Below are 18,982 nucleotides of genomic sequence, written 5' to 3'. Positions count from 1 at the left end.
TGAAAAATTAAAAAAGTAAATTGAAATATACATATGCTAACATGTATGTTAAATAGTCATATTGTTTTATGCTCTTGCTTATGTTAGAAAGTAAAAATAAGATGTGGACCTCAAATCCTGCAGTGCACACTCACACAAGACTATCTGGTTTAAGAGCATGGGCCACAGTTAGCTAAAACATGAGTACAAAGAAACATGATGCCTTTGGATCCTTGAAGACATCAGAAAACATACATATGTATAAAAATATGTGTATGTGTGTATGTAAATATATAGCTTATATATCAATATATGCAATGATATATAAATTAAATAGAAGAAGAAAATAAGGGTAATAAGAAGAAGATCTGGGATATTTCCCCCAAAAGACCACATAAAGCAGAAGAACCAGCCAATGGTTCATGAATCAGAAAATTTTGTTTCAAGGTCAGACAGAGGGCTTGGGTGACTCCACTGTCCATAGTTTGAAGGAAACATCCAGCTGTCTGTGGGACCATGGTGTGCTATAGACTGGAGCTGGATGTGTTTCCAGGTCTTTAGGTCAATGGCTTTGTTAAAGCTGCAAAAATCTCTGTCTGAGTGGCTGAGAGAGGGGACAAGGGTGTGCCATGGTCAACTCCTGTCTTTGTGTGAGCTGTCTTACAGTACATCATCTTATGGGTATTTGTGAAACTGGCAGACAGGACTCATTCATTATTATGTTGCTACTGCATCTCCAAATAATCTCTGCCAGTATTCCACACTCCATTTGAAATGCAGATAAACAGCTAACTACATCTTTTATAAACATGACTTGCATGCACTGAACTTTCTCTTTTACCTTTGCCTTCACTGCAGGCAGAAGTAAAATCTGATCTTAGTTCACATAGCACAAGTGTCCATTTGGCCACCACCATTAAGAACACAAGCTTTCATCTAAAGAGTTTAGAGTTTATTTTTCTAAAAGAAAAGTGGAATGCAGTATTTCAGTACCACTGTTGCAAAACATACAGGTAGAAATAACACCTGTGCTGCTAGTAACACCAGCACCTTTTTCTTTTCTTTTCAGCAGTCCTAGACCATGACATTATATTTTATCTACAGAGTTTCTCCTAGGGAGAAGATAAAATCATTAATCTTCATTAATATACTCCCTGTCCGTATGTCTACTAATCTGCATGAGTAACAGTTAAATCTAAACCCATGATTTAGATTTGTTATCATTAATTAATTCTTGGTTTTGCTAAACTCTAGCTTGATGTAAGTTCTGACTATTTACACCTACATCCATTAGTATTTTCTTTTGTGCAATGTAAGAAGCAGGTGAGCAAATTATAAGAAACAATCAATACAGTGTTTTTGTATTCACATTTCCCTGGCTTAAAATAAGTTTTGTCAGTTGAATCCATTGCCCATGTGGCATCTTCAGTTGTACTGCTCAAAATTTAATACCGGAGTTATTTTAACTTCAGTAATATAAGTACATATCAGAAATCACTTGTTGTGGTTGTTTTGATTTTTTAAAATAATGTAGAAATTTTTTCCAGAAAATATATTTCTGCTAATAAACCCAAGTGAAATAATGTACCTACACAGTAATGTACATATGCAGAACAGCAATCCACGCTTCTTTACACCGTCCCACAAATAGGGTTAATAAACTGGAAAATTATGGAAAACAAAACTACTAATTGCTGCTGCTTTTCTTTGCTGACCTAACAAATTGACAGAGTAATTATTTGAATCTATTTCAGTAGAAGCATGCACGCCTGAAAATAAGAGTGTTTTCAAAATCTACGTTTGAATAGTAGTGTAAAAGGAAAACAACTAAGTGTGTAATGTGTGTCATCACTAAAAAGAAAGGTTGAATAGCACAATGGGGTTTTATGTGGTCTTTTCTGTATGAGAAGACAATTGAGAAACCCCAAATGTAAGAATTTAAAGATGGAAATTTGCATCTCAAAAACAGCATACTATGACCAATGTCTCCCAAGTTTCTCATCGTTTTTCAGACCCCAAGAGTTTCTTCTCTGTAGCAAGATTCATATCCTCTTTTCCTGTCCACCCAGTGTTTCTGAAACTGTTAGCTGAACGCAAAAAGTTGCAGTTCCCAAAACTGTGAAACCATAACATGTGGCTGAAGTTGGGTGGCGTTGGTATAACATTGTAGTAAATAATTTTTGTAAGTCAATGACTAAAACCTCAAGCTTTCAGGTGTAACTTTTTTACTTGAGGCTGGTTGGAAAAATATAGCAGGATGTTATAAATTGTTTCATGTGTCATGCTGTCCTCAGTATGAACTGGAGGACATCTATGACATTAACATATGAAATGATAAAAATGACAGAGAAAACCCTGTTCCCTTATGTTTCATTGCAAGTAGTAGGAAAATGTAACTTTCTCTCCACACTCAAATCACTAGGATAGTGCTCTAAATATGAAGAGCACTGTGGGATTAAATCCAAGAGTCTGGAGTAAGTCTAAAATTATTAAAATTCCACAGACTTCTGGTGCACAGTGAGAATTTTAATTATTCAGAACAATGTGATCAGTAATGCTCTGCTTACGACCTTTTACTTTTCTGAAGCTTTATACTTCTCGCTTCACAATCGGAATGAATTGGAATCGTAGATGTATTCTATGGATCTATCCAGCTTTTCTAGTTCAGAAATGTAAATTCTTATCAAGATTTAAGCACATGCCAAAATTAGGGAAGACAGTGGAGGAAAATGAAATGTCAGATTTAGCTATATATTATTTAATAATAACCACCAGTTGCTGACATTAATTTTCCTAGTGATTTTTCTTAGCACCTCCTTGACATAAAGGGGAAAAGTGTGCATTACTTTTCTGTGAGATAAGCTGCTGCAAGCAGCAGAACAATTTTTGTTTACCTTGCTCTCTATAAGCAGAGTTAACTCCTCTAAATTCTCTTGAGCTTCTCACGAGACTGCAGGTCTGATGAGAAAGCCATTCTAAGGCATAATAAACACTTAAACCATACTATGTGTTTTATTTTTCACTTAGTAAATTTTTTTTTTCTTGTAAAGATTGCTTCTTAATACAGCATCTGAAGTAATGGAATATGAACCTCTTGAAAGCAAACATAATTTTGGATACTTTAATCTCACATTTATACATTTATATTTTTTCAGATTTCCTAAACTGTAGTATTTCTTTTTTTTCACAGAAAGTGTTGATTATGGGCCAGTGTTTGTACAGGAGCCAGACGATATGATTTTTCCAACTGATTCTGAGGAAAAGAAAGTGTCTCTCAATTGTCAAGCTCGTGGAAACCCTACTCCCACATACAGGTATCTGGTTTAGAAATTTTTTTTTTTAGTTTTCAGAATATTAGCCATTGCAATCCTACTGTGAGAATCAGTGTACTTTGGAGAGCAACAGAACAGAAACAGCTCCCTGACAGTGGTTTTCCTGATTGAATGTTTTTTTTCTGATCCTGAATAAGCAAGAAGCCTAAGTGGTAATGATTAAAAACAAAATACACAAAGTTTCAAATTATGTGCTCTCTGCATCTTATCTATCCATGTGGAGGGACTCCTTTTGTCCACTTTATTGACTTGTGTCTGTAACAACTGACAAGATCAAAATCTTTAATTGTTTGTTGTTTTTTTTTTCCTAAATATCTGTAAAGCTACAAAATAGTATCCCGTTTCAAAAGGAAAGCAGCAAAGAACAGGTAGATTAAATGACATGATTATGCATGCAAGATACTAAGACTGAGACAAATCTGGTGTCTTTTCACTCACAAGTCTGCAATTTTATTCCTTTGCAACCATTGTCTGTTGCTTATTTTTCCTTACAGACCTCTATCCCACACTTACTTACTAGAAAGACCTGTCATGACATGCCTGTGAGCCTAAGAGTTCAGTTTACTAATGGTGCCCCACTTACAGGTGGGGACAGTATGTTGCAAATCACCTTATCCATTTACTATATCTGATTCTGTTAATATTTTATGCAAATTACAAGTGATTTGAGAGGGCTGGGGGAATATATAGTTGGTTATTTTTTTCCATATACCCTTTGTCTTTTTTCATAGATTCGTTCTTCAATTACAAAGGGAATAAAGTTACTCTTATTGTGTTTTATCATAGGTGGCAACCATCAATTCTGCATTTTATCTTTTACCTTTTACATTTATTTGACTTGTGGATTCTTCAGAGTTCTGGATGAATTCTCCTTAGAGTTATTCGAATCACAGCACTTGTATTTCTATAATTGGAAGAGATTCAAAAGCAGTACCATCCTTAAATATCTCCACCAAAACAGCACTCACTCTGCCTTTTTGCAACAGATGTGACTCATTAAATGGATCTGATGCATGACACAATCTCCCCAAACAGCACAGTCATGACTAAAACACGTAACATGGGATTGGGAATGAGTGGCCAGAAATTCTTCAAATTGGAATAGCATGAACTTCTCACTATGCGATATAAAAGCTTTGTCGCACTCTTCTTTGTTGACATTCCTTGTGTAATTTTTATTACATACTGGTGATTTGTGGATTAAAAAAAAAAAAAGGATAATAGTTCTGCACACTGTAAAACAGTATCACTCCGTTAACATATCACTCCATTAACACAGCATGTGACCACGGGGAAAAGGCACAAATTCCTCCCCCCTCCAAGAGAGAGGAATCCTTTGCTCATGTCTCCCAGACAACCTCATTATTCTTGTAGAAATTTTGTCTTTGGAGAACCTATGTAATCAATATCTTTTCTTTCTTCATCCAACCATTTTTTGCATTTTCCTAGTGGAATGCAATCAACAAATACAGAACTTTGTCATATTTTAAAGAGTGGCTACAAAGGGGATAGGGGTTCTCTCTTCACAAAGAGACACATGGAGAAGACAAGGGGCAACAAGGTTTCGTACAAGAGAGGTTTCATCTCAGTATAAGAAATAATTTTTTTACTGTAAGAACAGTCATTCACTGGAACAACCTCCTCAGGGACATGGTAGAGTCCCAGTCTTGCAGGTTTCCAAGAAGCAAATGAACAAGGTACTTGATAATCATATCTAGGCTCCATTTTCTGTGAAAGACTGGACCAAATGGTCTTTCAAGATCCCTTACAACTAAGGCTGTTTTATGATTTTGTTATATTAATTTCTTCAGTTCTTCAGTGATTAATTGATGCCAGCAGCCTCATAAACAAATTTTCCTGACTGCTGTTCCTGCAAGGAGAGCTTTGACCTAAAAGGTCTAATTCGAACAGCACAGTTTAACTTCTCCCTCTGTTGCTGCCACTTGTCTGTATCGCATTTGCTATGTACACTACTGTTCAAGGGAAGAGAAAAGAGATATGAATTATTCTGTGGAGAATATACTATTCTCCAGGACAGATGCATAGGGAATTTAGCCTCAAAAGATCTGTAGATAGGCAAAGGTTTGTGTATGTCACTGCCCAACCTTTGACATATGAAATAGTGAGAAGAAAGGATATCTACATATCACCAAAGACCCTGTTCAGCTACACGGGACAATAGAAATCTTTATTTACCTGGGCTGTGAGGCCTATGCTGCTAAGAATTACTTTCAGCCAAAAGCAAAGCACAGTAAAGTTATATTAAAAGAACATTCAAAGCACTCATAAAATTCAATATTAAGTAATTTCTGCCTTTTTTAATCAATTTCTTTAGTCTGTATAATTCGTGACACAGTGTTCATAACCTATTTACAAATTTTTTATTTTTCTAGAATGTTACTTCATTTTAACAGAATGGAGAATGCTCACCTCATTTCAGATGTTGTTCTTCCTTGCAAAGAGTTTTGTTTCCCCTTGTCTAAGCTCTACCCTGAAATAACCATTCTTAATTTTTTTTATTTTCAGCCATTAACATATCTAGGTGCATTGGTTTAGGGAATAACTCCTAGAGAAAAACCGATTGTGTTTGCGTAGCATTTCTGCAAGTCATACTTTAGCATCACAAGTCAGGACCTGTACAATGAAAACATAACTGAGATCCCTTTGATGAGGAATGAAGACATTGAAAAATTTCCTGTGGGATCTCACAGGTCATCAGTGTTACTGTTACAGGCAAGTGTAGAATTCCTTGAGATGCCACTTCACTACAGTGCTTTCACTGCTTGTGAAACACTATTTTGAAACTAGTACATTTGTATGTCTATTTTACTCAGGACACATATAAGCTGGGTAGTAATTTTTTTGTCAGTATCATTTTCTGATAGAAAAGGCAGCTGAAAAAGTTTTTTTTAAAAAGTTTTTATCTGCTTAAGCCAAATTAGAATATTTTGAAATGTTATGTCGCTTTTCTTCAAGGAAAAATGTAGCTGATTTTTCCTAATAATCCATGACCTTGGAAGTGTTTTGTTTTGGTTTCTGTCCTCTCAGATTAGTTAGGGTAGCCAGAAGAAAATGTCACACAATTCAATGCTGCTTTTCCTCTAATGTGCTTGGATTATATGAGGGGACTACAATTATTTGGAATACACCCGAAGATAAATAGGTAGAGAGCGATCAAGATCCAAATTTTTGGGATAGCATTCAAAAACCATATTTTTGTATTGAATTTAACTGAAAAGGAGATTAAGTGAAGAAAGCTAATTAAAGCAAACTGAGTTTTGTGACAATTCCCATTTGTAAATGCCAAAACATGTATTTTTTGCTTTTTCTCTATCTAAATTTCCCATCATTTCAAGTTCAGCTATATTTTTATTTTTATTTCACACATACATACAAGGATATATGTATAAAAAGTTAGCTTTCATTATGATTTCATTCAAAATATTAAATAATTAAAAAATTGTTGAAGATTTGAAATTCCTTTTTAGCTCTTCATTGTATGAACTTGTTTAAAAATGTAGTGAATCCTACCAATATTTCCCTAATATCCTTTAAAACATAAAGAAATTGTCAATAGTTTTTAACTTCTTACAATAAATGAAGCAGAGGTCCTCTGCAATCAAAAGTCCAATCATGAAAAGACAGTACAAATAGCAGTTTCACAGTTCATCTTAATTCTGACAATTCTGACCTTTGGATTAAGCAATATTCAGAGCTACTTCAGCTGAATTCTGCTGTCTGTACCTCAGTCACCACAAATGTTAACAAAATAGGATGAATTGATAATCATTTTGCTTCATTAAAGTTACCTCTGGAGTCTAAATTTTGCCAAGTTCTTCCAGTCTTCAGAAGTTCCCGGAAATTTCCTGAGGCAACTTTGAAGTTGCAGAATCACTGCAAATTAGTAATGAAGGAAATATCTGTGCATTATAATAATATACCTGTTTACACTCTATATCTTTTATTTACAGTCTTCTAACAATTTTATGTTCTATACAGTTTGACACAAAAGTAAATCTAAAAGTCTTCATATGTGAGTGTTATTCTTTAACTGAGATATTGCATACACACACATGAGGTTATTCCAGCCTGCTGGAGTCTATTAATCTAGCACACAAGATTTTTACTCTTGCAGCTAATAGACTATTGTAGGATTTGTTTTTTCAGTCTTTCAAGACGCATGAGAGAGGTCAGACTTTTTGCAGACAATGTCTGGAACGGGGGGAAACCCAACTCATAAACCCATTTGCACAACAAAAATTATGAGACTCTTAGGTTACTTCTGAAGCCTCAGAAACATAAGTGTTTATTCTGGAATTATTCAAAGTTTTGGCTCGGTTGTGATACTTTCTAATATGTTTCCTACAGCCTGACTTTTTCCATCTTACCTTTATTCCCATTCTTGCCTTTACTGCTCAGGCTTCTTATTTCACTCCCAGACACCTCCAAACTTAGCATTCCCTCTGCAGACTCCAGATTTGATCTTAGTTGCCATTTATCTAACAGCTGCCGGGAATTTTCCTTGGCCATCCACCAGCTAATTCCAGTCTCTTCTGTTCCTGTCTTCTCTGAATTTTGTGTATACTGATCCAGCTGATATTATTTTGTCTTTGTCCATTGCCAAAATCCCTTTTTTTCATAACAGTCTATGTACATCAGTCTACCTCCCTGCTCTTCACAGGCCTTGCTCTACAGCCTTCCATATTTATTTGAGGTTTCTCTGTTTCTTGGGCCCAGAAGATTAAATGCTGAAAGAATGGGAAAAAAAGTTTCCCTGCTTTCATGCAGTGCAGACTCAACTCTGTTAACTGTTAAACTCAGCTGGGCCTAGGCTTTATTGATAGAGTATAAATTAAAAGTTTGACTATCGTAGGCACAGTCAACCTCCTATTTTTGACATAAAGAATGCATCTGCTGTTCAGTGTTCAAATCTGAACCCTTTGTGGACATTAGTTTTTTGGGGAGGAAAAAAACAGAAAAAAAAAGAAGACATCACTATTTTCATTTAGCATAGACAAAACAAAGAATATCTTTTAAAAGCTGAAGATCTGGTTTTGCTTGTGTTTTTTTTCAGGAAAACTTAGTTTTTATCAGACACATGTTGTGGAATGTCTCCATCCAAAATTTTGCCGGAATATTGGTTTCCTGCACACGGTATCTTTGAGTAGCTGTCCCTATTATAACTGGGACTGTCAGATTCTGTAGACTAAGCTTGATACCTTCATTTCACTATAGAATGCTCAAGTAGTTTTTTTTTCTTTTTCCTAAGATGGCTTCGAAATGGAACTGAAATCGACATTGAAAGTGATTATCGCTTCAGTTTAGTAGAAGGAAGTTTGATCATCAACAGCCCCAGTGAAATGAAGGATTCTGGACAGTATCAGTGTTTAACTACCAACACGTTTGGCAGTATTCTAAGCAGAGAGGCTGTTCTTCAGTTTGCATGTGAGTAGCATTTTTTATAACATTGATAAATCAGATCTTTACATTACTTGATAAAGTTCTAAGTTGTAATTTGAATACATTATGCAAGTTACACTGTCCACTGACTTTGGCCTAGGATCTCAAAATTAGAAACAAAATGCTTAGTGGAAAGCAGTGGTTTTCTGCGGAGTTACTTTTATAAATTAATCAACTATCAGGGAAAGTAACTCTAATCCATCTCAAATGGTGTACTTTAATGATGTACTTGAATACTCTGCAGTGATATACTTCACTCATTGCTAGTTTCCTGAAACATCTATCATTTTGCCACACTATCTGAGCAGGAAAGAAAGAACTGTAAACTTAGGAATAGAATGGAATAAAGTGCCTATATATCTTTTGGATAGTCTGCATCTCTAACTATGTGTGTGAGCACAGTTTTTTATGTATACCTGTATAAAAATATATATTATTTATGTCCATGTTTATGCATACATATCACATATACTGGCACAGAGTAAGCAATTGAGAGGATTTTTTGTAGTTGTTAATGGAAACTGAAAATGTCTTAGCTTTTGAAATCATTCACTACAATATACTTCTCAGAAGCTATTAAAAATTCATGATCCCAAGTAAATGCTATGGTCTATCTATAGCATGCTCTTTTTCAATCATACTATCAGGAAAAATAGGGCCAGATTTTCCCTCCAACCCTAGTTTCCCTTCATCACTTTACAGGAAGATAACCAACATAATTTCAGTGGTTTACCTGGATAAATCCTACCATGATTTATGGTAGGGATGCAAAAAGAACTTCACCCTAATTTCTTAGATACTGCTGAAAATAAGACATTACCATGAGACATGTGACAGATCTTCATATAGCCACAGCTGGAAAGCAGTGGGTTTAAGGATAGGTTGCCTACCTTCATGTCTACTAACACATCTGGTGGTGTCAAGAACTCAGCAGATCTAGTGTGAGGTCTGAGATTCTCCCTCAATTTACACCTCCATTAGAGTCAGACCTCTTAAATCTATTGCTGTAATCTTATCTGCTGCAGATCCTGTCAAGGTATTTGGAGATCATGGCACTATTCTCCTACTTCTGAGCTGGGAGGAATAATCACGTTTGCCAAAGTTTCCTCATGCCAGGCCAGCATGTTTAAAACTCTTAAGCACCACAACTGTGGTATCATCACAGTATTACTGGACCTCAGTTTTAAATCTAGCTTCTGAGAAAATTCTGCTGTGTTTTATCTTTTAGAAAAGAAATCTATCATTAAACAAACCTCTTGGTTAATGAACAGGACAACTGGCAAATATAAATAGTTCCAGGGCTCTGAACCTCAAATTTCTGTTCCCATCTCAGGAGTATGGCTTACAGGTGGCCATTTGACTTCCAGCTGAAAAAAAGTACAAGGAAAGTGAGAGCTGGAGCTCAAATAACAGAAGGTCTATGAGTTTCAGTAGCTGCATGTACAGTTCATTCAGGACCTCATGTGCTTATAGTTACAATATTACCTCTTCCAATAAAAAAAATTTAGATGAAGCTGTTAAAAAAAAAAAAAAGGGTAGGAGTGATTGGATTTGATGGTTTTATTGGATTTTTAAGTTTGTATTATCTTGCACACCTGCTTTTGCAGATATGAAAATTATTAGGCTATTATGGCTGGAATGTGATTTCTGTTCATCAAAGTATTTGGGAATCATGAGGAAAGTTTGTCATGAAAGTTTCATGGAGGAATGTTAGCTGGAAGTCCTGAGGTGTAGCAAATGATGCTGCAGAACCTGAAAGAGAGAAGAGGCTTTTATAAGGACATGGAAATCTTTTAAAAAGGATAGAGTAATGAAGTTGAAGTTCTTTTAGAAGTTTGTAAGCAACTTGTTCACAAGAGCAATTTCAAGTTCAATGTGTAATTGTAGCTCAACTTCTATGTAGCATGACACTCTCTCTTCCACTCTTGATTTAAGGCTTCTTCAAATCCCTGATATTAAACGGCTGGTGTTGCTGTTGAAACAATATTTGCATTATGCAGCAACTAAACATTTAATATATGGTGTCACCATACTGTAAACTCATAGTAATGTGTCAGAAGCTTGTATCACTGAAAAATCACAGTAGGTCAGATCCTAAGGCAATCTTTTCCAGTACCTCACCACCTTTATAATGAAGTATCGTTTGTAAACAGCTAGCTTGCATGTCTCCAGTTATTTTCAGTCAGACAGAAAGTAAAGCATTGAAAAAGATTTTTGTAAGGAAAGTTCCTAACCTTTAAGTAATTAAAGTAATTGGTGCTCTACAGTCTTACTGGGCTCTAGTGGCTTGAAGAGTAATCTATAATCACAAGAATGAAACAAGGCATTTCTGATTATGAGTTACAGAGCTACATATTCCCTTTCTTTACCGAAAACCATGGATTCCAAAAGCTTAGGAATTTACAACTTTCACAGAAAGAAAAACAACAAACAACCAAACTTAAGTTCATGGACTTGCTTGAATGCATGATTTGTACTGTTTTGGAAAATAGTTACATTTTTGCACCTTGAAGAGATGTTCTCCTAATTAAAGAAAGAAATGGTATACAGATCAAAAAGGAAACAGCAACGACGATTAAACAAGGGCTTTGACACTATCTTATAGGAAAAAGTATGTGCTGTAACCAGTCTATGCAAAATATTATGAAACCTGAAAAAGGAGAGCATGCTTATTGCATTGGGTCTTAGTTTTCTCAAAATTCCATGGCCAAAAACCCAGTTGCTATGGTTATTATCATGTAGTTCAGTATTGGTGATGCATTGCAAATATAAATGTTCAAGTACTATATAATATGCAATATGTTTGCACAGTTAAAATAGGACTTTGAAATACTTATACGATGTTTTTGGATTTGAAAGAGAAGGAGATATAAAGTGAACATTATCTATGTGTAGATAACACTTGAAATAACCTCCTATATCACTGGTTATTTTTATGGAGCAAAATGAAAAGGCCAGTTATGTGCAGTTAAAGGTCTGCTTGAAATTTTGAACTACCATAGCAAATATGTACAAAGATTTAAATTGAATAAAAGTTCTCTTTTTTTTTTAATCTTTGCATTTCCTGTAATGTCTCATGGCCAAGGTCATGCTGGTTTATGCTTTTTTTGGAAAGTAAACAAAGAAAAAAAAAGGAGAGAAAATATGTCTCATGATGTAAAAGAAATTAGTAGAAGTATAACCAGGAAATTATTTTGTTTTCTATAGAATTTTATGTAGAAGAAAAAAATTGAGGGGAAAAAGGTCCCCAGATAAAACTGACAAAATGTTATTAGAATTTACACTGTCAATAAAACAAATCAGAATTCTTTATGACAAAAATCACAAATTTAAAATCATCTTTCAGTTTTCTCATAACAGGTTGTTAAAAAGATAAAAAACTCTCAATTTGCTACAGCTTCAGATGCCATTTATGCTCCCCAGTCACAAGGAATAGTTCATGTACAAAGCATATTTTTTTCTTAACAAGATTCTAATCAGGACATTAAAATGTAAGAGCATCATCCCATCCTAATGTTAATGAATTTTGTAGTTCTGGGTGTGGCTAGCTCTATGGAAGAGTTATTTAAATCCCAAACAAATCTTTAAAGATTCTGCAGTTAATGGAAATATAAAAAATGGGAAAGTTAGTTATTCTAGCTTAAGTTTTTACTGTATTAAAGAAAGTGTTTATATGAAGGAAGGAAACATCAGGCAAGTAAAGCAACCATAGTAAAATATAGCTGCTGAAAGAAGAAACCTAACTTGATGGAACATCTAGTAATTTTAAATAAGTGCATAACATCAAAAATGTTTTGAGGATATGAAACTTAATAACAAAGTGTAAAAGTTTTATGAAAGAACTTATGCACTAAGCACATACACATTGTTAGATTGGTCTCTTATCTCATTTCTGTTGTTAGAAATTTATATAACCTAAAGAGAGGATTTAAGAATTAAACTTTAATAATAATTTCTCCATGTTGGCTACTTTTGCCGTATGTGCTTAAGAAAGAATAAATGCCTTGAACCTCATGCGAAATTAAAAAAAAAAATACAGATTTTAACTTGACTAAATCTATCTACCTTACTGCAAAAAAGCTGCATATTTTTGTGAAAGGTTCCACAGCTTCTCTCTGGAACAGTGTCTTAAAACTGGCTACAACAGTGGACATATTTTGTGATTACTTTTGCCACATACAATCTCTGTGTTCCATTAGGTCACAAAACAAAATTGGTTTCCTTCATCTGTGGATTATTTAACCTTTCACAAGCCTACAATCTCAGTGATATTTGCAGCCTTGGCTAAAAAGATAGAGAAGTGATAGGGGAAAACAACTTCTCACCTGTCATTTAGGGAACTGCTCACTGCAATTCTATTAATTCAATAGTCATGGGTTTCTTTGTATAATTTCCTTTTTTTTTTTTCTTTTCCACAAAATCTATTTTCTCCTTTAATCTACGGAGAAGGATATTGATTAGATACAATTTAAATGTCATTTTTCAATGTGTATCTACCACAACTGTCCAGTGGAGCACAGAATGAGAAGTCAGCCATGTCGCAGACATATAAGTCAATAGTTTCCTGAGGAGACAGCCTGTGTACTGCCCATTCCATCACAGCACACTTCTGTCAGCCCTTTTATTGAATTCACCTACTAAGAAATAAACTGAATGATCTATGTTTTCTTTCTTGCCATCAAGCTCCCTGTACATCTTGATGGGTATATTTCATAATTTCCTAGTATTAATTTTTAAAAAGTTGATTTAATTAAACCATCTAGATGTGAGAAAAACATTTCTTTCTCACGTTCATTCCAGAAGAAATAGCCTAACAAATTGTTTGCTGACATTACAATATCAGCATTTTCTTCCAAGACATACAAAGCTAAACAGTTTTAGGTACTATAAAAGAAACGTGATAAGCTGAAGTGGGAAAAGAAATCAAAATACAACTAATAACACTTTCACTTCCAAAAATGTCCCTAATCATCCTGTAATACAGTGTAAGTTGGACATTGCTTTGCTCTAAAAGCATCACATTATTGTGAAGAATGTTACTATGTTGGTTAAGAATAGCTACAGCTGCAACAGTGATTTGTACTACAAAAATTTTGGATTATTTTCTGCATAATTTCAATATGCTCTTTTTAAGAAATACATGCTTAAAAGACAGATTCAAACCATATTTACATGCCAGAAAAAGTAAACTGTGTATATAACTGGATGCATTTTATTAATAAATAGTTTATTAATTGAAGAGTATCATTCAGTGAAATGAAATTAATGTGAATTTGTGTCACACTCTATTAACTTTTTCAGCTAAATGAAGACTCAGGAAATTATGTTATCTTACTGAAGGAAGGGATCTTACTTCTAGTTCAGATGTGGTGACTGTTTCGTATCTTTTCAATTATTTATTTTTGCAAGGTGGGACAATTTCACAAGGAAAGATAGTGAGATCATTCATACAAGCAAAATTTCACAGCTAAGGTCTTCATTGACTATAGGACTTGGATCCACTCCCCAATCATAGTTACCCACATAAATGTTCAAACCACTAACACACATCTATTTTGTAATTGTGCAAATCTAGCCTTTTCTTTTGTTGAGAGAATCAGAAAAAAATTTAAACTGACATATATTTTTTCATATAAAAAAAAGATGAAAAATGTAAGTTTTAGTCAAAGTACAACTTTTTGTTCCAAGTTTGGAAAACCAAGTTATTTGAATTTTAGCTGTAGTCATACTTACTTTATTGTTTACAGAAATATTCAGCTTATATAACTAAGTTCAATAGTGCAAGATGCTAAGAACTTTGGTCCTAGTCTAAAAAGTATTTTGTCTTAAAATATTTGTATGATCTTTTAGAAGTTCATGAGATGATGCATATGCATAAACTCTATAGTTAAACATGAGGTTTTCTAAAGCAAGAGTTGAAACAATCTGTATAGATTTTTTGCCACAGTGTCATCATGACAGACACGTAATAGGTTTAATTAAGCCTTCTGTCACTCATTTCTTGATTCTTTCTTCTTAAGGTGAATAAATACCTTAGAATAATAAACTAAATGACTTAAAAATAGCAGAAATCATTACAACTCCTTTTAACTAACATTTCTCAAGGAAGTTTTCCTGTTGGAAAAGACAGATCTTCACCATTGTGGCTATGGTGAATTTTGGAGTAAAATCTACCTTCAGCCTTGTATTACATAGGTGAATCTTTCATCCAAGTCTGAAAGCAAGTCTGGAGAAATGAATAAAATCAGCAGGTCACTTAAAACTCTGATGACAGAATCCATCCTTGCTGAAAAATGGCAAAATTAATGAACCTTCGTCTGTTTATCAAATTTCAAAAAAAAAATTGTGTTGCCAGACAGTAGTTCTTCTGGGATTTCAATGGTATTCATGAATGATATCCACTGAAAGTTTTGGGAAAAAAATACATGACCAGTTGCCTGGAACTCCCCTTCCACAGTATGTCTTCAGAAACGGTCTCCTGACTCTCTCGACAGTGAACTGTCTATAGTAGCATAAGATCAGCTCTGGTAGACTTGCTGTATGTTTCTGTCCCTTAAGTTCTGCTTTTGAAGCTGTTTGAAAATTGCAGTCAGTTTCTATTTTTCTACTGCTACATCAGCATTTAAATACCAACTGCCTTGCCTCTCCATTAAATCACTGTAAAGAGCAGAGGAAACCCAATTGTTTCCTATCTACAAAACAAAATACTTTCTTTCATGAAGACAAGAGGAGTGTGAGAAATTCTTTTAGCTTCTCTCTGTTGCCTCAAATCAGTAATTCTAAACTGTCTTTGAGAATGGCCCCTAGTTGCTTCTGCTAGCACCCAAAATGGGACAAGAATTGTCTTGGAGAAGGCCATAGTCCCACCAAAGAACCCCACGGACTCTTCTAATACAGTGACAGTGTGTTAAAAAATCCAGTGCAGCAGATAATTTCTTGATACTTTTTACTATACTAGTATAGACAAAGTCTTTATCTGTAAGGCAAAAATATTAGACTTTACTTGTACTCCCAAAAGAGTTTGGTTGCTCTGTGTGTGTTCTTACAAACAATTCACTCACAAACAATTCCTTCACTTAATCCATTTGACTTTTCTGTGGTGAAATCATACATTACCTCAGCCTAAGAGGGACATTTTGACAAAGCTGAGAACCAAAACTCAGGAAGCTTTAAAGCAGCAGTTCTTTTATTCTTGATTCAAATTAATATTTATTCTTTTGCATGATTGAATTAGAATGAAGCAGCTTGAAAAGTTGAGGTCAGATCCCTGATTAGGGATTATACATCAATACAGTGCAAATTTGATACTCATTAGAATAAGTTAGCATCTTCAGAAAAGGGTAGCAATTCTGGATGTACTCCACTGAGCAACATTTTTTATCTCATTCCATTTGAATTGCACATAGACATGACTTCAGTCTCATTGATCCTCGTATCCATCAAACACCAAAAAAGTTATTATTATTCCCAAGTATTCAAATGTAAATGAGATTTATTAATCTTGTCAAGTTCATTTATGGCTACATAAGTTTTGATGCCAAAAAAATATTCTAATGTTTAAGTTCTGCTTAGTCTTTTACTGTGAAAATGTACTTTAAACAATACAGTCTATATTTTATGTTCTGTGGAAGAATTAATAGAAGTCAGTCATGTAGGGAGACACAGTTTGAAATGTAATTACAGCGATCATTTAAAGGTGCATAGTACATTTACTGATTTGTCATCTTAACACTGAGCATTTCTCTGAAGGACTGAAAGGCTGATGCTTAACCTGCCTGTAATCCTACACACCTGTATTTCACAATGTAATCTCTCATGCTAATGAGTCATTAGTCTTGGCATTTAAATACAGATGACAGGAATTAAGAATAGCATTACTAAATAGGAGAAATTTTAAGAAGCTGAAGGAGAATTTTGTGCCAAGACCAGACAACGCTTTCTAAATTTCCTTCATAATTTCTAGCTCAGATTGACTTTTGGCAATTGCCATGTCACCTGTCTATTTACACCCTTCCAGATGTAGCATATTGTGGTGAGCAGTGCTGTGCCTTCTTTCAAATGAAAGGTGTAGTTTTACTCAAAATTTCTCGTAGGTTATCTCGGTATCTGTACCGCTACCGTGACATTCCTGCCTTCATTTTGCTCCCTCTGTTATCCTGACACAGGTGTATTTTGTCTTTCCCGAGAAGCAGATCAGGCTCCTGATCACATTGAAAAATAAGCTTGTCTGACAGGTCATCTTTCTGTTCAGAAATGCAGGTGCACAGGTACTTGTGATAGTACAAAGGAAAGAGCAACACGGGTCTGGGAGGGAAGAAGAGAGAAGTGGACAGGGCATTTAAGCTGATTTACTCAGGAACAACACTATATGAAATGGAGTCACTTTTGATAATACTTTGGAACTCAGGGAGGAAAACTTCTAGGAAATAGTTGAGTTCTAGCTAAGTTAGTAACACAGCAGAAGAGGTATAAAGTTTAAGAAAAGCCTACAATGAATAAAGGAGATTGATCATCAAAGAAAACAACATGTGGAAGGTTGTGAAACACATGGATAAAGTGAGAATTAGTAGAAGTCAAGCTGAGTTAGCCTGACAAAAGAAATGAAAAGAAATACAGATAAGCTTTTTAGCTAGATTACTAAAAAGTAAAAAGGAAAGATGATGGGATAGAATAAAGTTAATCTATGTGTGACCTCAACTTCAGTGGTTACCTTTGTTTGGTTTTCTCTAAGGACAGAATAGCTTATACGTCTGTTACCATATGGAGCATGAGATACCAGAAACAAAAAGACAGGCATTCAGTTTGGGCATGGGAGAAGACAAGAATGGCAAAAGTAAATTCACAGTTAAAAGGTACTATTCCTAAAAGCTGAGGCTTCTACAACATCCATGAGTTCTATTAATGAAATTTAGTACTTCAATGATATAACTTCAGAGCAGTGTGCAATTACAAGGCCAATTTACCCTCTGTCCTTCATCATTCTTGGTATTTTTCACTAATGTTCAGAGCACAATAATTAATTAAATTACTTAAACCTGCAAATATGGGAAGACCTGTCAACATGTAAGTCGTATTCTCAACTGAATTATTATATATTTTATTTGTAATGCTACACTTAAAACCATGAACATGATAATATAGCTGTTGATTTGCATATCATTTCTTGCAATTATTTTGAGAATAAAATCAAAGCAAGTTCCAAGAGTAATTTCTCACCAGTGACAATGATAACATCAAAAGAATCTTCAGATGACCATCATGTGATGGTAATGTCAAGCACCGTAACATGATATTTTTATATTCATCAAGATTAGGTAGATGTGTTACATCTACCATCAGGCCCCAGAAGTCATAATCTCTTCTATACTGGTTTTGAAAGTCAGGTATTAGAAGCTGGTTTCATAGAATATGGTACATATACAAAAAGAAGCAAATCCTCTCCATAAAATGTATTGTAACCTGTCTCCGTATACAAACACACACACAGAACTAAACAAAAAAATGCCCCAAACAAACCTTTTGATTAGGTTTCAGCCCTATATCTCATCAAGCATGGAAATATGTAAAAATGTCCTTAGGATTCTATAAATATGTAAATACTGAGCCCACCCACCTACCCACCCCAAACACCACACTAATTAAAAGAAAATGTATTAAGTCAGGAACTTATATGCTTTATGTCTAACTACACATTAAATACTGCAGTAAATTTTATTAGAGTTGCAAGGTCAAACATCCAAGCTACAGGATGAATGATTTATCATTGTCTATGAAATCTGAATTTTTCCTTGGATGCAGGATTCCTACAATACAGATTTGTCACACAATCTCTGGGGTTTTTTTTACATTAGACCCACTAGACTCTTTCAGGTCACAGAAGAGTTACTGCTCACTTACTGAACAATATTCTATTTCCTATTGTTCATTGTACTGTTCCCTGCCTTCATTAATTCAGACTATTCAAAATCTACTCTGAAGACAAAATTAATTTCCTCAGAAGCTTTTTATGGTGCTCATCATTACAGCATCTAAGTGCTTCATGAACATTAATACATTTATTTTTACAATGTCCCTGTGAACTGCGTAGTTATTACTATCTCCTTTTTATAAATGGAAAACTAAGACATGAGAGATTAATGTAAAATATCCAGTAATGTGGGGAACTGTACGTTAGCACACAAGGAGCCACTTTTCTCTAGGGCTTAGGAGAG

General features: G+C 34.6%; 1 protein-coding gene across 6 annotated transcripts in view; it reads left to right on the top strand.

Moving 5' to 3' along the window:
* CNTN5 (contactin 5) overlaps positions 1 to 18,982 on the top strand; it is a 614,386-nt gene that overhangs the window by 392,464 nt on the left and 202,940 nt on the right. For all 6 annotated transcript variants that reach the window (XM_032680305.1, XM_032680306.1, XM_032680307.1 and 3 more), the window contains 2 exons: positions 3,170 to 3,293; positions 8,581 to 8,756. In XM_032680305.1, coding sequence (XP_032536196.1) covers positions 3,170 to 3,293; positions 8,581 to 8,756 — 300 coding nt within the window. The remainder of the gene's footprint in view (positions 1 to 3,169; positions 3,294 to 8,580; positions 8,757 to 18,982) is intronic.

The sequence above is a fragment of the Chiroxiphia lanceolata genome, chromosome 2, assembly GCF_009829145.1.
Source record: "Chiroxiphia lanceolata isolate bChiLan1 chromosome 2, bChiLan1.pri, whole genome shotgun sequence".
In the NCBI taxonomy this organism is placed as follows: Eukaryota; Metazoa; Chordata; class Aves; order Passeriformes; family Pipridae; genus Chiroxiphia; species Chiroxiphia lanceolata.
The sequence above is the reverse complement of the archived record's forward strand: the minus strand, read 5'-3'. Positions and strand labels throughout refer to the sequence as shown.